Source organism: Dipodomys merriami, unplaced genomic scaffold (assembly GCF_024711535.1).
Source record: "Dipodomys merriami isolate MVZ:Mamm:240054 unplaced genomic scaffold, mDipMer1.0.p SCAF_11, whole genome shotgun sequence".
Lineage (NCBI taxonomy): Eukaryota > Metazoa > Chordata > Mammalia > Rodentia > Heteromyidae > Dipodomys > Dipodomys merriami.
Window position 1 is genome coordinate 24,395,601 of NW_027202382.1, and position 25,695 is coordinate 24,421,295.

At 43.3% G+C, this 25,695-nt stretch overlaps 1 protein-coding gene across 2 annotated transcripts in view; it reads left to right on the top strand.

Annotated features, from left to right (window-relative positions):
* Znf462 (zinc finger protein 462) overlaps positions 1-25,695 on the top strand; it is a 146,241-nt gene that overhangs the window by 61,009 nt on the left and 59,537 nt on the right. For both annotated transcript variants that reach the window (XR_011369566.1, XM_070011153.1), the window contains exons 3-7: positions 563-6,186; positions 6,965-7,117; positions 9,020-9,123; positions 12,935-13,053; positions 17,071-17,262. Coding sequence is in view for 1 of the 2 variants with exons in the window: in XM_070011153.1 (XP_069867254.1) it covers positions 563-6,186; positions 6,965-7,117; positions 9,020-9,123; positions 12,935-13,053; positions 17,071-17,262 (6,192 nt within the window). In the remaining variant the exon portion in view is untranslated. The remainder of the gene's footprint in view (positions 1-562; positions 6,187-6,964; positions 7,118-9,019; positions 9,124-12,934; positions 13,054-17,070; positions 17,263-25,695) is intronic.

Consider the following 25,695-nt stretch of genomic DNA (forward strand, 5'->3'; position numbering starts at 1 on the left):
AGGAAAGTATTTTGTATCTAAAGTTAAGTACTTTATTTTTCATCTGTCACAAGGTATAATACATGTATGTTCATCAATGCTCTGTGAATACTCTTGAAGAATATTATTGAAGAATAATTGAAATGGTACTGATTTGCCTGATGGATTTTTTTTTTTTTTTTGAGGTGGGGGAGAGGGAGGAGGATAGTGGGACTCAGGCCCTTGAACTTGGTACGCAGGCCACTGGAGCCACCTCTCTAGCCCCTTTTTGAGAGGTAAAGTTTTATTTGATTCCCCGGGCTGGCCTAGGCTGGAATCCTACTGCTAATGCTTCGCCATGTTGCTGGGCTGGCTGGCATATGTTATAGCTGGAATGACAGGTATGCATCACCACATCTATCCACTGGTTGAAGATGAGTCTCGTGTTTGCCCTTATATGGGCTGACCTCACATTTGTATCCCATGATCTCCACTTCCCAAGCAGCTATGATTATAGACTTGAGCCACCACGCCCAGCCTAAACTTCTTAATTCCCTTTTACTTTACTTTTCTCATCATTTTTTTTTTAATACATTGTCTTTAGGTCAAAATGCAACTGCATTGGGGACCGGAAGTTACTATGGCCACAGTCCAGGATATTATGGTCAGCATATTTCCCCTAATCCCAAACCAACAAACAAGTTTTTTCAATGCAAGTTCTGCGTACGCTACTTCAGGTCAAAAAATCTCCTCATAGAACACACTAGGAAGGTCCATGGAGCTCAAGCTGAAGGGAGTTCGGCTGGACCACCTGTCCCCGGATCCTTAAATTATAATATTATGATGCACGAGGGATTTGGAAAGGTCTTCTCTTGCCAGTTTTGCACATACAAGTCGCCAAGGAGGGCAAGAATCTTGAAGCATCAGAAGATGTATCACAAAAACAGTCTAAAGGAGACCACGGCTCCTCCACCTGATCCTGATCCCCTGCCAGATCCTGTGGTCCCGCCTTTGTCCCTGCAGGACCCCTGCAAGGAACTCCCAGCAGAGGTTGTAGAGCGTAGCATCTTAGAATCCATGGTCAAACCTTTGACGAAGTCTCGAGGCAACTTCTGCTGTGAGTGGTGCAGCTACCAGACGCCCCGGCGAGAACGCTGGTGTGACCACATGATGAAGAAACACCGTAGTATGGTCAAAATCCTTTCCAGTCTGAGGCAGCAGCAGGAAGGGACTAATCTACCTGATGTGCAGAAGAATCCTCCAAGCCCCACATCCAACTCCAGCTACCTATCCATGAATGCTGCAAGCCGGGAGATACCCAGCACTAACGTATCTAACTACAGGGGCTCCATCGGCAACTCCATCATGAGACCCAATTCCACTTCCAAGTATTCGCCCATGTCTTACCCTCAGATGAAGCCGAAGTCACCTCATAATTCTGGTCTCATTAACTTAGCAGAGAGATCGCGGTATGGAATGACTGACATGACCAATTCTTCTACTGACCTGGAAACTAACAGCATCCTAAATGACTCTAGTTCTGATGAAGAATTAAATGAAATAGACAGTGAGAACGGTTTGAGTGTGATGGATCACCAGACATCAGGCCTGTCGGCTGAGCAGCTGATGAGCTCAGATGGCAACAAATTATTGGAGACCAAGGGGATTCCATTTAGAAGGTTCATGAATAGATTCCAGTGCCCCTTTTGTCCTTTCCTGACCATGCACCGGCGTAGCATCTCCCGTCACATAGAAAACATCCACTTGTCTGGGAAGACCGCTGTCTACAAATGTGACGAGTGTCCATTTACTTGCAAGAGTTCATTAAAACTTGGGGCTCATAAACAGTGTCACACGGGTACAACGTCAGATTGGGATGCTGTGAATTCCCAGAGTGAATGCATTTCTTCCTCACTGAACGAAGGCGTGGTGTCTTTCGAGAGCTCGAGCATCAATGGTAGAAAGTCAGGGGTCCTGTTGGACCCTTTGCAGCAACAGCAGCCGCCACAGCCACCACCACCACTACCACCACCACCACCACCACCATCACAGCCACTACAACAGTCACAACCACCACAGCTACAGCCACCACATCAGATGCCCCCTCAGCCACAGCCGCCGCCTACCCAGCAGCCACAGCCCCCCACGCCAGCCCCACCTCTGCACCCTTATAAGTGCACCATGTGTAGTTACTCCACCACCACTCTGAAAGGGCTAAGAGTCCATCAGCAGCACAAGCATTCATTCTGTGACAACTTGCCAAAATTCGAGGGGCAGCCCTCAAGCCTACCACTGGAAAACGAGACAGACAGCCTCCCCTCTTCCAGCAACACTGTGAAGAAAAGTCAGACCTCAATTCTTGGGTTGTCCTCCAAGAACAATTTTGTAGCTAAAGCCTCTAGGAAGCTCGCTAATGACTTCCCTCTTGATTTATCCCCTGTGAAGAAGAGAACTAGAATTGACGAGATAGCAAGCAACCTGCAGAGCAAGATCAACCAAACCAAACAGCAAGAAGATGCGGTGATCAACGTTGAGGATGACGAGGAGGAAGAGGAAGACAATGAAGTGGAGATAGAGGTCGAGCTGGACAGGGAAGAAGAGCCCACAGAAGCCATCCTGGAGGTCCCCACTGCTTTTTCAGCCCAACAGATTTGGGCCAGAGATACCACTGAGCCCCAGAAAGAGCCCAACTTCCGAACTATCGCCCATGATTACAATGCCACCAATGGGGCTGAGATTGAGCTGACCCTTTCTGAAGATGAAGAAGATTACTATGGCTCCTCAACAAACATGAAAGACCATCAACTCTCCAATACTGCTTTGCTAAGTACCCCAACTCCTATCTATGGAACTGAGCACAGTAATGAAAATACAGACTTTGGTGACTCTGGAAGACTGTACTATTGTAAACACTGTGATTTTAACAACAAATCTGCCCGGAGTGTTAGCACCCACTACCAGCGAATGCACCCATACATTAAATTCAGCTTTAGGTACATCTTGGACCCAAATGATCACAGTGCTGTGTACAGGTGCCTGGAATGCTACATCGATTACACCAACTTTGAAGATCTCCAGCAGCATTATGGGGAACACCACCCCGAAGCCATGAATGTACTCAACTTTGATCATTCGGATCTGATCTACCGGTGTCGGTTTTGTTCCTACACGAGCCCGAATGTTAGAAGCCTGATGCCGCATTACCAAAGAATGCATCCCACAGTGAAGATCAACAATGCCATGATATTTTCTAGCTACGTGGTGGAGCAGCAGGAAGGGCTGAACACAGAATCTCAGACCTTGAGGGAGATTCTGAATTCCGCTCCCAAGAACATGGCGACGTCCACTCCTGTGGCTCGTGGTGGTGGTGGTGGTTTGCCCTCTCCGTTTAGTAAAAACACACCTTCAAAGACTTTTACTCCAGACTGTGAAAACCAGAAGGACCCTGCGGTCAACACCGTTGTCGTGTATGACTGTGATGTGTGCTCATTTGCCAGTCCCAACATGCATTCTGTCTTGGTTCATTATCAGAAGAAACACCCTGAAGAAAAGGCCTCCTACTTTAGGATCCAGAAAACCATGCGCATGGTGTCTGTGGACAGGGGCTCTGCCCTTTCCCAATTATCATTTGAGGTGGGTGCTCCAATGTCTCCCAAAATGTCCAACATGGGTTCCCCACCCCCCCCACAGCCCCCGCCACCAGACCTCAGTATTGAGCTTTACTACTGCAAACACTGTTCCTACAGCAATCGGTCAGTTGTGGGAGTGCTTGTTCACTACCAGAAAAGACACCCAGAAATAAAGGTCACTGCCAAATATATCAGACAGGCTCCTCCCACAGCTGCAATGATGAGAGGGGTCGAAGGGCCCCAAGACTCCCTTCGGCCTCCTGTCTCCATGCAGCCGCTGAACCGGAGCAGTGCGGAGAGAGATGGCCCTCCTGTGGAGAATGAGATGTTCTTTTGCCAGCATTGTGATTACGGGAACCGCACGGTCAAAGGTGTCCTCATTCATTATCAGAAGAAGCACCGAGACTTCAAGGCCAACGCAGATGTGATCCGCCAGCACACAGCCACCATCCGAAGCCTCTGCGACCGGAACCAGAAGAACTCGGCCAGTTGTGTGCTGCTTTCCCCTTCTGGTATAGAGCGAGATAAGACGAAGCTCCGAGCACTCAAGTGTAGGCAGTGTTCTTATACCTCCCCCTATTTCTATGCACTGAGGAAGCATATCAAGAAAGACCACCCTGCCCTGAAGGCCACGGTCACGTCCATCATGCGATGGGCGTTTCTAGATGGCTTGATAGAAGCTGGCTACCACTGCGAGTGGTGCATTTACTCCCACACGGAGCCCAATGGGCTGCTCCTGCACTACCAAAGGAGGCATCCAGAGCATTATGTAGATTATACTTATATGGCGACCAAACTCTGGGCTGGGCCAGACCCATCGTCTCCCTCTCTCGCCATGCCAGCTGAAGCCAAAACGTACAGATGTAGGGACTGTGTTTTTGAAGCTGTCTCTATCTGGGACATCACCAGTCATTATCAAGCCTTCCACCCCTGGACCATGAATGGTGATGAGTCCGTGCTGCTGGATATTATCAAGGAGAAAGATGTGGTTGAGAAACCCATCCTTCCGTCCGAAGACTTGATAGGTCCTGTGAATTGTGAAAACAGTCTCCCCACCCCACTCCCCGAGCAGGAAGCTGAATGCCCAGAGGATGCAAGACTTTCCCCAGAGAAAACCTTGCATCTGGCTTCAGCGAACCCTGCCATCTCCTCTACCCCGTACCAGTGCACGGTGTGCCAGTCCGAGTATAACAACCTGCACGGGCTCCTCACGCATTATGGGAAGAAGCACCCTGGCATGAAAGTGAAGGCTGCCGACTTTGCCCAGGACATCGACATCAACCCCGGTGCGGTCTACAAATGCAGGCATTGTCCATACATCAACACCCGCATCCACGGCGTGCTGACCCATTATCAGAAGCGACACCCGGCCATCAAGGTGACCGCTGAGGACTTTGTGCATGACGTGGAGCAGTCGACTGACCTGTCCCAGAATGACGTGGAAGAGACGAGCAGGATTTTCAAACAGGGGTACGGCGCCTACCGGTGTAAGCTGTGCCCCTACACGCATGGCACCTTGGAGAAACTCAAGATCCATTACGAGAAGTACCACAACCAGCCAGAATTTGATGTCTTTTCCCCCTCGCCCCCAAAGCTGCCAGTTTCCCTTGAGCCAGAGATAACCACTGAAGTGAGCCCCTCCCAAATCTCCATCACCGAGGAGGAGGTGGGAGAAGAGTCCATGTCCACTTCTCACTTCTCTACCTCGCACCTGGTCTCCCACACTGTGTTCCGGTGCCAGCTCTGCAAGTACTTCTGCTCCACCAGGAAGGGCATCGCCAGGCATTACCGGATCAAGCACAACAATGTCCGTGCCCAGCCAGAGGGCAAGAACAACCTCTTCAAGTGTGCCCTGTGTGCCTACACCAACCCCATCCGTAAAGGGCTGGCTGCCCACTACCAGAAGCGCCACGACATCGATGCCTACTACACCCACTGCCTGGCAGCCTCCCGGACCATCAGTGACAAGCCCAACAAGGTGATCATCCCCTCGCCACCCAAAGATGACTCCCCACAGCTGAGCGAGGAACTCCGGCGGGCAGTGGAGAAGAAAAAGTGCTCCTTGTGTTCCTTCCAGTCATTCAGCAAGAAGGGCATCGTGTCCCATTACATGAAGCGTCATCCAGGAGTGTTCCCAAAAAAGCAGCACGCCAGCAAGTTGGGAGGCTACTTCACAGCTGTGTATGCGGACGAACACGAGAAGCCCCCGCTGATGGAAGAGGAGGAGAGAGGCAGCTTTGAGAAAGCCGAGGTGGAGGGCGAAGCTCAGGAAATCGAGTGGCTCCCGTTTCGCTGTATCAAATGCTTCAAGCTGTCCTTCAGCACAGCCGAGCTGCTGTGCATGCATTACACCGATCACCACAGCCGGGACCTGAAGAGGGACTTCGTCATTCTAAGCAATGCCCCCCGCCTGCAGAACGCTACCTACCAGTGTAAGCACTGTGATAGCAAATTGCAAAGCATAGCAGAGCTGACCTCACATTTGAACATTCACAATGAGGAATTCCAGAAGCGTGCCAAACGCCAGGAGAGGAGGAAACAGCTTTTGAGCAAGCAGAAATATGCAGATGGTGCTTTTGCAGATTTCAAACAAGAGAGGGTAAGGATATGTTTTGATTTCCCTTCCCCCAGGAGGCCTCTCATCACTGGTGCCCACATGCACGTCTCCGTTGCCAGCCAAACTGCTGCAGGCTTTGCTTGCCAGAGAGCTCAATAAGTCAATTAAACATTTCGAGCTTGATTATCTCCCCATTCTATGCTCACCCCTCTTCAAGGTTCTGTTTCCCTCCTTCTCTCCCTCTGACTCCTCCGATGGCTCCCCAGGGGAGGTTCAGGGTGGTTTCTATGTTATGTCTCTCTGCCAAGTAGCCCAATCTGAAGTCTAGTTATACAACAACGTTGTTCGCTCTCTTCTAAGGCAGTTGTGGGGCTGTCTCTTGGTATCCTTTAATACTTCTCAGCCATGTCCTGGTCTTCAGTGCTTGCTTCAGGAACCTAACACCTCATGGAGTAGATGGTTATTTTAACCAAGAAGTTCATTCATGGCGCAGTCAGCTAATGCAACGTGTCACCCGCGTAGTTGAAACCTGGTTGGAAAACCAGATAACCTTAGTTGGCAGTGACGATGAGCTTCTGCACAGAGATCTTCTCTCCTCACAAGCCGTAACATATTTGGGTTCCAGAGACCGGTGTCTGGTAGGCAGTGTGCCATGACTGATGAAGTTTGGTAATAGGAAAAAAAAAAAAATACACACCTGTATCTCCCTTGGTGTTTCACCTGCTAATCTGCTTTAAAAACCACATATACCAGTAAAGAATATATGCCTGCCATTGCGGGAGGGCTTGGAGTATTGATGGCTACCACTGTATTTTACCAGCCTTTTGGTCATTTAGAAGAGGTGCCAAAGATCAAGGAGAGGAAAGTGGTGGGCTACAAGTGTAAATTCTGTGTGGAAGTGCACCCAACGCTCCGAGCCATCTGCAATCACCTACGGAAGCACGTCCAGTATGGCAGCGTCCCGGCCGTGAAGGTGAGATGGGGAAGGTCCAGATGCACCTTGTCCTGTGTGTGAGTGACTCCAGTTACTTATTAACCCATGGCTTAAAGAAGCTCAGGAGACAGCATCCTGGGATGTGGACATCCCTAAATTATGCTTGGATTGCTTTGGTTTGTTTTGATTTCTTTGCAGGTCGGACCTTCCTCGTCATGGTGTTCCAGAAAAGCTTGGGTTTTGATCTGGTTTTCTTCCGAGGAGCTAGTTGGGCGAACTGAGTTGTTGGATTCTAGGGTGGAAGAGGCTTGGTGATGTCCTCGTATTCTGTGCTGAGTGCCTTTAGATCTTTCCTCTCCCAAGTTGCCAGAGCTCTTGAGCGGAGCCCGGTGGACTCTGTTCCCATCATTTGCTCCCCCCACTGCCCGCCTCTTACTTGTCAATTTCTGGCTGAGGACACAGAGCTCTAGAGACTCTGCTTTCTGCTTTTCATTCTGGGTCTGCTGGGGAGTACAACGGATAGTAATTAAATCTCAATGGAAAAGGCTTCAAGTCACACTTGACCTCGGGAGCCCTTTGACCTGGCTTGTCTGCTCCACTCCCTCTTCCTGTTGAATGCTGCCCAGTATCTTCCCTCTCCACCCCACCTGGATAAAGCAGCGTATTTTGAACATCATCATCTAAATAGGAATGACTTTCTATGCCCAAGTCTACCTCCCAGAATATTGCTAAGCACCTAACCATTTCTGATCACAGAAGTGAATTCTGTGGGAGGAAGAGTGTATTACCTTCGGATTCACAGACATTGTTTCATGTCCCAGATAAGAACAACCTGTGGACCAGCTATGTTGCCCTTTCTGTCTGGATACTTGAGTCTTTTGTCTTCCTTCCTTCCTTCCTTCCTTCCTTCCTTCCTTCCTTCCTTCCTTCCTTCCTTCCTTCCTTCCTTCCTTTCTTCCTTTCTTTCCCATTTGCTCTCTTGATATTACCTTATGATATCAAGTTTGGCTAATTTTGTCTCAAAGTAAAATCTCTCCTTCTTTGAACACTGAAGCTTCCGTCTTTGTGCAGAACCATGACAGCCCAGGGACAGCAGCAACGAGTAGCTTCTTCTGCAATCCACTGCTGTGTGTTGCGGGCTTGATTCCTGAAATCCAGTAATCAAAGGAGTGAAATCCATAAATGTCTGCTCCTTCATTTTTTGCTCCTTAGTTATTTGGCAGCAGCCTTGAGTTAAGAGGTGAATGCCACATCTCCAGAGCCGCAAGTAGACAGTACTCTGTTTCCAAGTGATGGCTCAAGGCTATTCGATGGCCACTTTACCCTGCCTTTTTACTTTCTATCTTTCCTTCTCCCTTGTCCTCTCCCTGCTTCTTCCCCCACCCCCACTTTTCTTTCTTCCCTCCCTGCTCTGAGCCATAACCCTAACACATCTTTATTTTAGTTTAGATAAAATCACCATTTGAATTTTCTTTTTTAAGATGAGGAATCAGCGAACTGGCTTCAGGCTTGGAGAGTCTCCATCACATTTCCCAGGCAATAGCAACCTAGGACCAGATTATGTTGCCCTAAGTCCCCACCGTAGCATGAAAAATGACAGTCAGGCTTGCCCTCCCTCTAGGGGGAGCTGGAGAGGCAGGGGAGGACGCGTTACAGAAAATGCTGATGCTCTTGGGAGAAGGAAGGGAGAAGATGAACGCTGTGATGATGGATATTTATTTTGTTGGTGGGGCATGTGTGTGTGTGTGGTTCTCTTAGCAGGAGGCTGAAGACCCTTCCCATTTGTTCCTGGATGGATTGGAAGCAGCCAAAGATGCCAGTGGCGCCCTGGTGGGCCGGGTGGATGGTGGACACTGCTTGCTTGATGGAATGTTGGAGGATGAAACCCGGCCGGGGGGATACCATTGCAGTCAATGTGACAGAGTCCTGATGTCCATGCAGGGGCTGCGTTCTCATGAGAGGAGCCATCTGGCCCTGGCCATGTTTACCCGAGAGGACAAGTACAGCTGCCAGTATTGTTCCTTTGTTTCTGCTTTCAGGCACAAGTAAGTGTTACCAGGGGTAACGGGGAATTGGCGGGGTTGTCCCTGGGAACTACTGAGAGATGTCTTAGTAGTTAAGAGATAAGAGAATCTTAGGTGAGGAAGAAGGGCTCCATTCATGGTTCACTCTTGCTGCTATATCATCTTGAGCCTCAGCCATTTTATCTATAAGATCGGCCTAAGTAGTGATCGGCAAATGTGGGCATTTCAAAAAGGGGAATTGAAAGATGGCTCTGATGTGCCAAAGAGAAGATGCAGATACTAAGAACAAATGAATTTGAGGTAGATCTTCCAGACTTTCAGCCCAAACTTAACATCATTCAAAGCAATAAAGTTCCATTTCAATATAATGACTGCATCGCAGTGTATGATATGTAAAAATTGAACTTGGTAACTTGAGGATTGGGATGGGAGGGGGAAAGGTGGGAGAGAACAATGAAAATGTGACATTGATAAAAAAAAAACATTGCTCATATTTAATATTTATGCAACAACAAAACAAGTTCCATTTGAAAAATGAGTTGTTAACAAAATTCAGACTGTTACCCTATGTGACTAAAGAGTTATTGCTTGAGTTTTTTTTTTCTTTAAGTACCTTTAAAAGGTAAAAAATTAAAAAGAAGAAGAAGAAAGTTATAGATGAAAATGGTTGCTAGAGATCCAGGGCAGTTGAGAAGTATAAATTTCCCATTACTCACCACAGTATTAAAAGCATAAATTTAGGGTAGATATGAAAGGCCATAAGGGGTGATGAGAAGAGAAGAGGATCCTAAGAAGACACAACTTTTCATTGTATAAAAGAGATTAATATCAATAATGTATTCCACAGTCTTTGAGGGAGTTGATTATAATACCAGCTTGCAGTCCATTTCCATGATAGGCTATTTGCTACTTAAAAAGAAAAGATGCTGATGGGTGCCGGTGGTTCATGCCTGTAATCCTAGATAGTCAGGAGACTGAGATCTGAGGATCGCGGTTCAAAGCTAGCTGAGGCAGGAAAGTCTGTGAGACTTTTTTTTTTTTTAATTTAATTTTATTTTATTTGTGAACATACTGTACATAGGAGTTACAATTACATGGGCAGGATAATGCGTACATTTCTTACCAAGCATCTGTGAGACTCTTATCTCCAATAAACCACCAGAAAACCGGAGCTCTGAGCTCTGAGGCTCAAGTGGTAAAGCACTTATCTTGAGCTGAAGAGCTGAGGGACAGTGCCCAGGCCCAGAGTTCAAGCCCCACAACCGACCAAAAAGAAAAAAAGAAAAGAAAAGAAAAAAAGGTGCCAGTTGGAGTTATTGCAAAGCAGGAAGAGGCAGTAATGAATAAGTCCCAAACTTTTTATTATCACACACACCCTCAGACCCAATCTTTGTCATCATATCCATACACTGGTATAAAACTTGTCTCATTCTCTTCAACTCATTATTTATTAAACAGCCCCTATCACACTGTCTGAATAAAGAAGTAGACCCTGCACTTGGCACTGTGCCTTGGGAGAATGTCAAAATAAACAGTACATAATCCGTGTCCTGAACCCTAGCTTCAGGACACAGGGTTGAGTTATAAAGCAAACAGAGGACTTGCTAAAATAAGGCTTATCTCTTTAAAAAAAAAAAAAGGATGCCAGTATAATTCTGTAGAATTCAAAGAAAGGAAAGAAGAGTCTTATAGAGTATGGAACACATTAGAATTAACTGAAGGAGAAAGAATAGAAGGGGGAGGTAAGGTATGGGGGGAAAAAAAGCCTTGAGAGGGGCTAGGAATGTGGCTTAGTGGTAGAGTGCTTGCCTAGCATGCATGAAACCCTGGGTTCGATTCTTCAGTACTACATACTCAGGAAAAAAAAAGTGAATAAATGAAAGAAATACAATTAAAAGAGAAAAATTATTAAAAAAAAAAAAAAAAAAAGAAAGAAAGAAAAAACCATGAGAGGATCCAAGGTGAGGAAATAAGTCTCCTTGGGACTACCTGGAAGTTCATTTGTTTGGTCTTGAAGTTATATGTAAAGGAACTGTAGAAGATAAAGTCTTTACTAAAGTAAAGATACTTTAGTAGAGACCATGTTTAGAGTCTTTAAATGCCAGGAATTAGGACTCTTCATTATATAACTTGTCATATGTAGAGTTTGGTGATAATCGCTCACATTAATTGCATCTCCTTATATGCCAAGGTACTATATTAAGTGTCTTTACATATTCTCCTTTACATTCTTAAAACAGCCCTGTGAAGTCCAGTTTTCATTATTAGCCCTGTTTTATAGATCAGGAGATCAAAGCCTAGAGAGATTAAGTAACTTGCCAAAGGCCACACGGTCATAGCTATGATTTTTATCTCAGGAGGTCTGACTCTATAGTTCCCCCACTTGAGTTAGAAAACAACAACATAGGAGCAATAATTTGGAAGAAGTAACAGTAGGATTTAAGAAGTTAGGGAATAACTGCAAGAATAGGTCTGTGTGACTTAGTAAAAGTATATGGGATGAGGGCCAAAGGAAAGTGTTGACTGGAAGGGTAGAAGTGCCATTTATAGAAACGAGGAAATGAAGAAGAGAATTGGTTATGTAGAAAATCCCTGATGGGCTTGTGTAACACAGGTCGAGTAGCTACAGAACATCCAGAGGGAGATGTCCAGAGGCCAAGGAGAATGTTGCCTTGGAGCTCAGAGGAGCATTATACATTAAGTGGTCAGCAGTAGTATTCCCATCTGAGTCCTTTCGAATGGAGTGTAGATCTCCAGGGTTCCATACAGATGACAACTTCCCATGCCTTGTTTGGTAGATTTATTATGTTTGTGACTAGTGATTACTATGAAGTACTAGAGGTTTATTTTAATTAATGTCCTCATGAATTGCTCTGGAAGACTGATATTCAACAAACATGGTTGTGTTTATCAGGAAGCATGACCATCCCTTTGATCATTGGACATGTTTACTGTTGTCCTGTAGCCATGTTAATGTGGATGGTGAAAGTAAAACAGCCCACCATTTAAAATGCAAACCCAGTCAAGTACAGTGGCTCAAGCGTGTAATCTTAGCTACTTAGGAAGCAGAATTCGAGAGTGGATACCATCTCAACCAATGATATAGCACAGTAGCCCAAACCTGTTTTTCCAGCCTTTGGGGAAAAAGGATGGCTGAATGTGGTGGTGCTTGCCTGTTATCCCTGGTGGTAGGAGGAAGCACATATAGGAAGATCAAATCCCAGGCTTACCCAGACATAAACTGATACCCTGCTTTAAAATAACCAGTGCAGAAGGAGGTGTGGCTCAAATGGTAGAGCACTTGCCTAGCTAGTACAAAGCCCAGAGTTCAATCCCTAGTCATCCTCTCATGCCCCCCCCCAAAAAAAATTTCCCCACTTGTTAAAGGTTAAATTTCTCTAATTTCAACTGTGTGTGTGTGTGTGTGTGTGTGTGTGTGTGTGTGTGTGTGTGTGTGTGTGTGTGTGTGTGTGTGTGTGTGTGTGTGTAAGTTAAAAAACAATTCTCACTGCCTGGTCAGAAAACACCTTTTCCTTTTGAATAATAACTTCCAATTCTGTCTCCTCAGTAGAAGAGAATATAACGAACTGCCATGCTATAACTTGCCCTACATCTCAATCCAAGAAGGTGTCTTAGCATCTTCCTTTGGCTTCTCCCTGCATGTCCCCACCCCTTAGAATTAACTCCTGCCTAGTTGTAATGATGTGAGCACCATCATCTGAAAATAAGCAGAAGAACAGCTTACTAGTGGATTCCCGGAAAGTGCTGATGAGAAGATACTGTATGCCCTTTTAAATCTTGCCCTTTCTCCTTTCTTCCCTTCTACATCAAGTTTGGATCGCCATATGCAGACCCACCACGGACACCATAAACCATTCCGCTGCAAACTCTGCTCCTTCAAGTCCTCCTACAACAGCCGTCTGAAAACGCACATACTCAAAGCTCATGCTGGTGAGTTCATATGGGTGGATCACTTGAGTGTGCTCACAAGATTTGAAAAGTCTTTTGTTGCACACATGAGCGTAAGTTATTCTTTGAAGTGGTTGCAGGTTCTGCTTTACTTTTATCTAATAAAGAAAACTAGAAAAATAAAGCTTATTTGAAGACAAAATAATCAACTTTTCCATCAGGTAAGAATTAGAGTCATTTTTTTGGAATAACCTAGTCTTGCTAATGGAATTGCATAGAATTTTTTTTTTGTTGTTGTTGTTTTGTTTTGTTTTATTTTGTTTTATTTTGGGTCCGGTTGTGGGGCCTGAACTCTGGGCCTGGGCGCTGTCCCTCAGCTCTTCAGCTCAAGGCTAGCGCTCTACCACTTGAGCCACAGCGCCACTTCTGGCTTTTTTCATTTTGCTTATGTGGTGCTGAGGAATCGAACCCAGGGCCTCAGGCATGCAAGGCAAGCGCTCTACCACTGAGCCACCTTCCCAGCCCCCTGCATAGAATTTTTATGCGCACTGAAGATAATTTACCACATTATGAGATGCCCTTTGATTAGTCATTTCCTTTTGCTTGAGTCAGGACCGACCAGGAGCTGTGCTGGTTTCTGTCACTTCATTGTCCATCCCTGGACATTCCTTACTTACTAGGCTGTGTACCACCATGTTAGAGATACCCTATTTAGTCCTCATGATATTCCTAAGTCTCCTTCAGGGTCACTTTTTACTGAACCTGTATAACACTTTACAACACTTTTAATGATGGAAAACAACTATCTAGAACCTGGATCCTTCACTGTCTCCTCAGCGTTGGGCCTTTGAAACTAACTTATTTTAGGGAAACTACACAAGTCTGTCTAGGTGTCCCAAGCCTCCCTGGGGACACTGGTGGGACAGGGAAATTAATTAATGCGCTTGTCTATCTGTTAGTCATATTATGTTTTCAGGAAATGTCTCCTAACATCCACAGAGTAAGGGGCTTAAGAGTTCAACTCACTCTTTTCTGATGTCTGGGTATTGTAAATTATCCAGTGGAGACAATCTTGGTGAGTTTTTCCTACAGGTCTCAGCCTTAAGAGTTCAACTCACTCTTTTCTGATGTCTGGGTATTGTAAATTATCCAGTGGAGACAATCTTGGTGAGTTTTTCCTACAGGTCTCAGCCTTGTTAAAAGCCCTCTGCCAGCTGGGAGCTGGGGGAATGATTCAGCTCGTGGGAAGGACTTTGAAGAAGCTGCCCATGGGCTCCAGGGCACACACTGAAATGTATGTTCTTGGAGCTGACCGAGTGAACTGGCCTCCCTGTGCTCATTGCTTGTCAAGAAGGAAGCATCCAGAAAGAGAGAAGGAGAGCTGTGTGATTCTGCTCTTATCACACTTTAGATGCTTAGGCTCTATGAAGAGACTCTGAGCCACTGAGAGAAGGTTGGCTAAGGAAAGCTAATGCATTTTCTAAAAGTCTCTGAACTTATTTTGCGTGTTCTAAGTGGATTACTTTATTAAGGAGTAAGCAGTAGTGTGGACCAAACAAGTAATCCAGAATTGAATTCTCTCTCTCAAATTGTGGGAATTTATAGCCACCCATCAAAGTTCCTGCAACTAAATATTTTCTTTCTTAGGACCTCTGACCTTTCTACTTTTTTTCTGTGCTGCATAATGTTGAGGAATTTGAGGGTTTTACAAATCTGTAGTCTCAATGTAATTATAGTTATTTTCAAAATATGTGTTTATTACAGAAAATTTAAAATAAAAGAAATATATGTCATCCAGAACCTTATTATCTAAAGAGCACTGTTAACATTTGGTGTTTCCTTTTGGCCATTTTGACGTTAATTATTTTGAAGAGTTGTGATTATAGTGTCATCTAAAATATGCTTTGCTTTTCTATGTATTCTCTATTATTATTGTCGGTGTTATTACAAATTTTTCAAGAATTTATTTTAATGATAGTTCACCAGGAGGATATGTTCACATTATTTCTTTGTGCTTGAAATTTTGCTTAATACCTTTATCAAAGCATAAATGATGATATTTATGCCCGGTACTGGTAGCTCCCGCCTGTAATTCTTGTTTCTCATTAGCCTAAGATCTGAGAATTGTGGTTCGAAGCCAGCCCTGACAAAAGAGTTGATGAGACTCTTATCTCCAGCTAACCACCAAAAAAGCCAGAAGTGTGTCTGTGGCTCAAGTGGTAGAGTATCAGCCTTGAGTAATAAAGCTCAAGGACAGAGCCCAGGCCCTGAGTTCAAGTCCCTAGACAGGCACCAAATTTTTTTTAATATACATATATATATGAATAAAGTTTTCTACGTGTTAAAAGATACTTTTCTAATAGTGACTTTCAGAAGTAGGACAATCAGATTGTAGGCCAAATTGCTTGTTGTTACCAAAAGTAAAATGATTTCTGAATTGATTAATCTAGTATATATGCCCACTTCATACCCACTTCACACCCTGTATCCTTAAAGTATGATTAACTCAGAAGTTGATTTTATGGGGTGGGAATGTACCTTAGTGTTGAGGTGCTTGCCTAGCATGCATGAAGCTCTGGGTTTGATTCCCCAGTACCTCATAAACAGAAAAAGCCATAAGTGGCATGGTGGCTCAAGTGGTAGAGTGTTAGCCTTGAGCAAAAGCAGCTCAGGAACAGTGCCCAGGCCATGATTTCAAGCCCCAGGACTGGCAGAAAAGAAAAAGAAAAGATGATTTTATGACAAAGGTAAATCACTCATTTTAATTTGGTTTTGGTAAGTTATGCTGTATTTCAGCTCAATTATACTTTTTATTGAAGAATATTAGAGATGTGCACAACTCCTCTTCTATGTTTGCATGTGAAATCCTCTTCTTAAAAAAAAAAAAAAAGAATCATTAGCTGGATGCCAGTGGCTCACGCCTATAATCCTAGCTACTCAGGAGGCTGAGGTATGAGGATCGCTGTTGGAATCTAGCCCAGGCAGAAAAGTCCCTGTGAGACCCTTATCTCCAATAAATTTAAAAAACCTGAAGTGGCACTGTGACTCAAATGGTAGAGTGCTAGCCTTGAGTACAAAGAGGCTCAGGCAGAGTGTCCAGGCCTTGAGTTCAAGCCTCAGGACTGGCCAAAAAAAAAAAAAAAAAGAATTATTATTTTTTTGATTCAGAATTTTTTGGTACGGTTTTTATTGTAAAAATGCTGTACAGAGGGGTTACAGTTGCATGAGCAAGGTGATGAGTATATTTCCTATTGAGCATTGTTACCTCCTCCTTTGAGAAAAAAAAAAGAATTATTTGGAAGTGGTGTTGTGGCTCAAAGTGGTAGAGTGCTAGCCTTGAGCAAAAAAAGCTCAGAGACAGTGCCAAGGCCCTGAGTTCAAGCCCCACGAGATATATCGATATATCTAGATATATCTACATAAAGATATATCTAGATATCTCTCTATATATATATAGCTATATAGAGAGAGATATATGGATATATAACTATAGAGAGAGATATATCGATATACCTAGATATATCTAGATATAGTTATAGTTATAGATATAGTTATATTTTATACCCGGTTTTGTACTATTGAAAGGAAAATAAGAGTCTGGGATGAAGAGGTATGTAGATAGCCTGGAAATAAAGATTAAGAATTGCAGAATGAAACTTCCGAAGAGGAATTATGTGCTTGGAAAGGCCATTCATAGCTATTTAGATTAGGAATTATGTGTTTATGAAACGTGGCAGAATCATCTCTAGTGTGAAAAAAGAGGAAGACTGGGATTCCGTTCTAAGGAAGGTAACAGACAATCAGTGAGACTGGTCTGCAAATCTTACCTCTATCCATAGCACATGAGATGAACAGGGATCAGGTTGACTTGATTATGGAAGTTTCTTCCCCAAGAAGCCTCTGGTTATGGGAATGGGCCAGTGATTGTCCTGTGAGGGTTCCTAGACCACAAAGTTTGAGAACCACTTTTCTAGATGGCATTAACTGTATTGTTTTCTACTTGTGCTTTCTCCCCTCCCCACTATCTCTTGTTCTGTCCCTGTCACCATCTCCTTCCAGGTGAACATGCCTACAAGTGTTCTTGGTGCTCATTCTCTACCATGACCATCAGCCAGTTGAAGGAACATTCCCTCAAAGTCCATGGAAAATCCCTGACCCTCCCCCGGCCACGGATTGTCAGTCTCCTCTCCTCACATGCCCACCACTCCTCACAAAAGACTACCCCAGCTGAAGAAGTAGAAGACTCCAATGGTAAGAACAGGCTTCCACGCCAGAATTAATCATTTAGAAGTGAGGTGGCCCTGAAGGAATTTCCCACAGGGAAATCTTAAATGGAAAGAGGATGGCTTAAGTGAAGGAAGAACTGTGGGGTAACCTAGATATTAGAGCTGGGGGCGATCTGAGCTCTGAGCAAGTAAGTAGAGTTCTGGGTAGAAACATCTCTGGGTACCATGTTAGCATTGCCTGTGGAGGGAACATGCTGGGTAGGTATGTCTGTCTGGATTCTTCTATGGTGGGTTTGAGCAAAGCAATATCTGCCAGATTTCTATTTGTGTTTTTTTTTTAAACTTTATATCCTGTTTTATTGTGAATGTTGTGTTCTGTGAGCCATTTGGGCTGCTGGATATTAAGTTAACTACACAGAACTCAGAGTAGGAAGAGCATGGATGGATTGAGTGGAAACCACGTGTCTGGGCAGATCATATGATATTGTGGTACAGGCTTCAAAATAGTACAGTGATTTCTTATAACTGATGGATGTTGAGAAAGGGTTGGGAAGTAATCAATTTGCGAACTTCAGAAGAAACATAGAAATGTTTTCCATGGACAGCAGGATCAAAATTTGTTGGGGAGAAAAAGAGAGTAGAGTCTCGGAGCTTCAGGCAATGGCATAGTGAATGAAGGGAAAGTTTATTGTTTACTGTCCTCATCAACCTGGAAAAGAGACTACCTCAGGTCATCCCGAATAGTTCCAGAATCAGATGCTTTGAAGAGAAGTGAGAGAAGGCTGTGGATCTTGGCAGTGTAGAATTTGGAGTTGTTCTTCTTTGTGTCATCCTTCAATCCCTCTTGGCAGTATCTCAGAGCTGTTGGCTTGAATATTCCAGCAAAAGGGCTATCTCCCAAGCTGTCTGCTCTTCCATTCTTGGTAGGAGCTTGGTGGACCAGAAGGAACATGGCTCTAAGACCTGGATATTTGAATCTTATTTCTCTCAGTGCTAGTTGTCTTTCCCATTGCAGTCTTATTTCCCTATAACTATATGTAATGTTGGGTAGTGATATCCTCTGATGGTTTTCTTGGGAGATTAATGAGCAAAGGTGTACATGGGAAATATCTAGTATGACATTGGGCACATCGAAGGTACTTAATGGATGGTCAATTTATTTCTGTATTCATGTTTGATTGCAAATGTGGTTTAGGGGATTGTTTATAACAAGTTTGAATTTGGTCGGTTTTTTTGTTTTAAGTATGGGTTTATACAAGTGACTTGATCTTTGTGGCCCAACTTGTTAACTTGGTATAATTTATGTATTATCTAAACAGCAAATAAGGGTTTTTGTTTTGTTTTGTTTTGTTTTTCTTCATGAGGTTTGTGTATAGGAGAGAGTGGAAAGGTAACTCTTGAGGCAAAAAAAAAAAAGGTCTTTCTTGATTTCAATTTTGCAAACTATTAAACGTTGTGTTAAATATTCTAACCCCTTACTGGTATCCTGCCTCAAAGGACTTCTGTTTCATAGAGAAAACTGTGCTTATGATCTCCTTAACTGTTGAGTAATAGTTTGAAATGCAGCAGGAAGTCTGTGGTGTTTGCTTTTCTTCCAGAAAAACTTGAAGAATCTCAGACTTAGGGTTTGGTGAAAATATATGTGAGCCAGTAGAGAAAATGCTCCTTTTCTACCTTGAGATGCTATTCATTGGGAGAAAAAAATAGTACATTGCAACCAGAGGGCAAGATCCCAGCCTAAATTGAAGGGTTCCCTAAGGATTTTGTGCTTGTGTATTTGTGTGCATGCACCAGTACTTGGGCTTGAACCCTGGACCTTATGCTCTTGCTTGGCTTTTTTGCTCAAGGCTGAGACTCTACCAGTTGAGTCCCAGCTCTACTTCTGGCTTTTTGGTGGTTAATTGGATATAGGAGTCTCCTGGACTTCTTGGTCTAGGCTGGCTTTGAACCATGATCCTTAAAACTCCTGAGGATGATAGGGCTGAGCTACCAGCTCCTGACTAAGACCTAATAAATATTAATTAATTGTTTTCTGCTAACTGGAAGCTATACCTGTAGAGCCTGTTAAATGAAATGGATCCATCCAGTCACCATTCCTAGGAAGTAGTTTTCCTAGAGTATTTTTTCTTGTGTCCTTTTGCCTTTCTCCTTGTCACAGGACAACAGAATTTAATAGACTTCCTACTACCTGGATCATCTTCCTCTGTATAGGCTAAGAAAAGTTGAGTACCATCACTTGGCCCTCCAACAGCTTAACCTTTTTAGGGAGTAGTTTTCAACTCTTAGAAGCTGGACTAGGGAGAAGGTGAGTGCTGCAGAAACATGACACTTGATATTGACTAACTCTGTCTAACACAGACAGCCTTTTGACTCAGCCACTGGCAGATCGTATCCTATATGTAAAAGTGTAATTTTAGTTTCCTTCTTGGTGGGAAAGAATGTTATGAGAGCGCTGGGTGGCAACCATCTAGTGAGGTATCCACAGAAGTCATTGAACCCGAGCTGCTTGAAATAACCCATATCAAAGGAGCAGCCATGATTAGTTTTAACTCAATGACAAAAAGTTGATTAGAAGGTGGCATGAACAGAAAGGAGGCATGGAATAGGCTGTTCTCATGAGGGAGTAATTATGTGGAAAGAATAATTAATAGTTTATTTGTTCAGTAAGTATTTCCTTGAAGTCTAACTCTAGGTTTTGCATCATTTTGAACAGCCAGGAATAACCAAGGGGCCTACAGTAGGAAGACTCCCATTCAGGGAGCCGGATGGTGGATTCCTAGAAACAGCTCAGTCTGGAGGATGGAAAAACAGCTGTGGGGCTAGACAGTAGCCTGTAAATCATGCTCTGAATGGTGTTTGAAGCACACATGTGAAATCCAATTGCACATTTTAATAGGGAGAAGCTGTTGGGGCTATTGGCTCTCCGTTAAGGTTTCCCACAATGCAGATGCCAGGACACTGTGAACACACGACCCAAAAATGTGTTGCAGGCCTGGGGGGAGCTGAGATCCATAAACCCAGGGAAATCAACAGTGTGTCCTTGGCTTGCTGAATCCCTAGTGAGAGATGTGAATAAAATGAGTCAGCATGCTCACTGCTCTTTGCAATGGTCAAATGCTTGCAGGCTTGAGAAGAAGCCAGCCCTCTCTGGCAGAAGGAAGCAGCCCAGATGGGAGGTTCTTCTTAAGCTGTTCTCCGCCCAATGCAGAGGGAAGCACTGTAAGGAAGGCTAGTGGAGAAAGCAGAAATACGAGGCGCAGGGCAGATTCTCACCCCAGCAGCCTGGCCATACACCTGTTCTGGGCTTCAGCAGAGCTTCTGGGCTCAGAGGTGTCAGTCTTGACAGATTTCACCAGCACATGGGGTCCTCTGTATATTCTTTATGATGGGCTGTTGGAAAGAAAAGCAACAGTTGTATGGTGTTGGTTTTGTGTACTGGGTAAATGACACATAATTGCTATTCAAAACAATGTGTTAAAAGGGCACAATCAGTTGTCAACAAAGGGAAGTGGAAGCGCTCTGTTCATCTGTTTGTGTTTACAGTGTTCCTTCTCATGCCATATAAGATATAGAACTGGCTTTCATCAGGTTGTGTATGTGTCTTTGTACAGGAAACTAACACATGCACGCACAACAGTAAATTAACACAAGAAACTGGGACAGCATAGTGTAGCTATGAGATTTTTTCAGGTCTGAGAAGGTACACAAAGCATGTGCAACGGATAGGTAATCTAAAATTCAGTCATGCTTTATAAGAAGGCAAACGAATGGTGACATTCCATCCTTTTCCTCCCTTGTATTTCCCCTGATGAGAGAAAAAATTACTTTATCTTCAGTTATGTCACCAGGAATTATCTGCTTTAAGAAAGAGTTATTTTAATACATTAAAGCAAAGGCAAAAAGTAGATACTAAGATTGAGTGCAAACTGAATGTGATGAATGTTATAGCAACATAGGTCATGCATATATGCCCTAATTAGTAACAGACAAACCATAAGGAACTCTTATTTACATACTATCCATCTTACTGCAATCTGGATATCTATAGAGTCTACCCAACAGAGAAGTCGTTGCTGTTATGAATGATAACAACAAAATGTTTCGAGATGCTTTATGGTTTTCTGTTAGAACGTGTCACTTGCCTTTTCTATCCCAAACTCTAGAATATTTGATCAACAGTTGTTTTTAATTAAGACACTTCTTTTTCTTTAAATCTTAATTACCTTTAAGTAGTTGTATAAAGGGGTTTCATTCAACATGTTCACGGATGAGTACAATGCATGTTGATCTTCCATCCTTTGCCTCTCCCTCTAAATGGGCCCTGAACATCCGCAAATCAAAGTGTTCTACATTACACTCACAGATAACCATGTACTTGCTCTTTTTCCCATGGCAGAGTGGTGTAACAACTGATATTCCCCCATCTGTTTTCTTGCTACTTTCAGGTTCTAGCTTCTTCAGCTTGTTTCTCTAGTTCTGCTGGGAGTTTAGAAGGATTTCCTCCCTGTCTGCTTCTTTCTCTACAAGTTTACAACTTTTACTCCCTTCTAAGATTGGTTTTTATTGTGTTTATCCTCACTCAGGTGACTCTATCACTCTTAAGGCTCTATTTATATTTGTAACTAGATTGTTGGTTCTGCCCTTAGTTTTCCAGTAGGGACAGTTAAGTAGGTACTTAGTAAATACTGTGCTCTTTTGACTAAAGCACCCTAACTTTCAACTCAGTTCACTGCCCCTATCCACTCTACAGAACCAAATTATCCAAGATATATCTTCATTTCACTTTCATTTAAGGGACAAGATTCTAGGCCAGTGGAATAGCTCAAGTGGTGCTGAGTCTACATAGCTGTGTGAGGCCCTGAGTTCAAACCCCGGTACTAAAGAGGGGGGAAAAAAAGACAAAAATCTGAAGAGAAAACTTTCGGAGCTGTTCTCAGTGAAACTTTCTGATGCAATTATTCTGTCAAGATGAAAGATCCTTCTTCACATAGAGTATTTTAAATGTTGTCATTGTTCTCTATGTGAAAAGCTGTCTATGGCGGTGGAAAAGATAGAGACATGAGCCTTTGCATCCCACAGAAGGAGGCTGGAGGGTGATGGAGCTGGAGAAAAGGACATTGCTAGGATGGTCAACAGGCAGCCACACCCCTTCTTAGAGCCAGTGCACACAATCATTGCCCCTGGGCTGGACAACTTGTTCTCGATGACCTTGAACATGCCAGTGTTTGGGAGAAGCCTAGTTCAAATTCTGAAAGGCTATAATCTGAAACAGACCAATAAAACTTATCTATGGATAGAACTTTGTAATCTCCTAGAAGACTTTTTTCTCACCTGGCTCTTAAAGTACAACAATATCTTAGTCAGAATAGACTTACTCAAAGAGAAAAACAATATATTGTTTAGATTAGGCTCATTCTTATAGGTTAACTTCTCCAAACAAGAATTAGCGACCTTGAGCCCAGCGCTGGTGCCTCATGCCTGTAATCCTAGCTACTCAGGAGGCTGAGATCTGAGGATCGTGATTCAAAGCCAGCCTGGGCAGAAAAGTCTGTGAGACTATCTCCAATAAGCCACTTGGAAAACTGGAAGTGGCGCTGTGGCTCAAGTGGTAGAGTGCTAGCCTTGAGCTGAAGGGTTAAGGGACAGCGCCCAAGCCCAGAGTTCAAGCCCCATCACACACACACACACACACACACACACACACACACACACACACACACACACACACACACACACACAGCGCCCAAGCCCAGAGTTCAAGCCCCATCACACACACACACACACACACACACACACACACACACACACACACACACACACACAGGGAGCACCCATGAAATTAACCCAGTCATTCATACATGCCATTATGAATCTTTATGTTTAAGATATGGAATATGCCTGGGTGTCACTTAAGAATGTAACAACCTAAATATATTCTTTGTATCACACATGAAATGTAAGGCAGTAAAGCTTTAAAAAACATTAGAGCATGCATTACATTTAAGCTTAAAAGAAAAACCTCTAAGAATTGTGTTGAGTGTAGCTTCAAACTATCAACTCATTTAACCTTGACTTCAGCAATACTTGACACTTAAAAATTAAGATCTGAGATGCCTGCTTTTCGAAGAGAAGCTTTTCAGATCTCTAAATAGGTCAGACATAAAATTCAACCTTTAAGAGGATCCAATTAGTTGCTAGGGCATCAGACCTTCTACGCAGGTTCCAATTGCAATCAGATTTCTCTTGGGGTGAAAGAAAAAAGAGGTAGTTTCTTTAAAAAATGACAATAATGAAATGGAGAGTCTCATGAATAATTGTGAAATACAAAGATGTACATCGTTTATTACACATGGGATATAAGGCATAATTTTAACAGCTTGACTATAATTTTTAATAGGTTCAGCTGATCTCAAAATTATCTGACCCAGACATTCCTAACCTTCCCTTTTTGACATCAGAATTTCTATATTAAAATGTGAGCTAGACTGTATTTTAATGCTTAATTTAAAAAATAACATTTCTACAGTGAAGTCTTAGAGGTCTTCAACTACAGGGCCACAAAGCAGCCAGTTTTAAACACCGAAAAAATCCTCAGGGCATAACTTTTGGAGCTGGCCTCATTGGCAAATAGGAACTCTCCAAAATATCATTACCTTGAACTTGAAGACGCTTCCCATGTAACCCATCTACCTAAGATGTGTGACTTTTTGAATCAGCCAGTGTTATGTGCCAAAGATGGAAAGAAGAAGAAGGAGAAGGAGAAGGGGAGGAGGAAGGGGAAGGGGAAGAGGAAAAGGAAGAAGAAGAGCAAGAGGAGGAGGAAGAGAACATTTCAAGTCCTGGGTACTTAGTCAACTAACCTGCCTCTCTCTTCCAATGCCAACAAAAACATTTGGTCATCCGAAATGAAAGCATTTACTACTGAACTTATTCAGGGCTAGTTGCTGACAACATTGGAGTTTGCTTCATAGTCTATACCTGGCATTTGAATCTCTTGGTGGACTGCTTAGATATCACCATATATCCTCCAGCCCCTCACTTGTGGTGGTACTTTACAGAATAGGGCACTGCTTTTTCTTTTTTTTATTTATTATTTTCTTTTGCAAAGGTGATGTGCACAGGGGTTACAGTTTATAGAAGTAAGGCAATGAGTGCATTTCTTTTCAAACAGTGCTACCCCTCCCTCATTTTCTCCTCCCCGCACCCTTTCTGCACACATTGGAAAGTTCACTTCCAATATAGTGTCTAGTGAGTGTCCCTGTTGCATTGGTTCACCCTTTGTCCCACTGTTTCTGTGATTCCCCTTCCCTTCCCCAGATCAGATAAACTTACATACAAGACAAAGAATATAGAAATCAGAGACAGTTGCCATGGGGAATAAACCATTGGAGAAAAAAAAAAAAAAAGAAATAACTGCAAACAGTACACTTAAAAAAAGAAGAAAAAAAAAAAGAAAACAAGACAACCACGAAACAAACCCTCTTGTTTTCATATCCCAGAGATCATTTTGATTAGCATCATTTTATATGGTCAAATGTATATAGCTGTTGGGCTATTGTGAGCCTCTACAAAGACTATCCTAGGCATATACTCATTATTACAAATGTTTCTTTGGGTCTGGCTTACTTGACTTAATTTGCTTTTTCCCAGGTTCCATTTCCTTATGAATGGGTCGATGTCATTCATTCTAATGGAAGTATAAAATACCAATATGTATCAAAGCACATTTTCTTGATCAGTTCATCTATGGAGGGGCATCTGGGTTGATTCTTATTCATCAGGAAATCCATGGAATTACTACGGCGATCACTTTAAATAACCCATCTCCATTCCTTTTTTGGGGGACAGGATCTTTCATCTTTACATTGCCCACCTTGAATCTTTATGTCCTTGGAGCTGAAGCTAGATGTCTTAGTTTGATTTTATTTGAGTCAAAAATCTCTTAAGTTCTTCTGAGACTTCTTATGACTCAAAATTTTCCTCTTTCAAATATTTTTCCTCCTTCTTTGAAGTTGAAGGAAAGGTATTAGGATTGAGAGGAGTGATTTGAGGAGGCCATGATTCGGAGGTAAAAGTCTTAGGCTATCCTTGCTGTGGTACAGGTATGTCCTGAGAAAGGTGGGTACATGAAAGAGAATTTTTATTTTAGTACAGAGATGAGAACAAGGTGCCAGAAATAACTTTGAAAAAAATTACTGTTCTTTAAAAGAAATGATAAGTTTTGATATTGTGGTCCAGTAAAACGTGGCTAAAGGATGTGCACATTTTCTTAACTCTCTCAGCATCCTGTATCATACTCAATAGAAGAGTCATTCTAGTGGTGATTACATAAAAATGGCCAAGTTGACATGAAAGGCGAGTTCAGGGAAGAGGATGGGTTTACTTTTTGCTCTTGCTGCTGATAGCCAGGAAGGGATATGTCCCTGCCATAGGCTCTCTAACCCTTTACAAGCTCTAC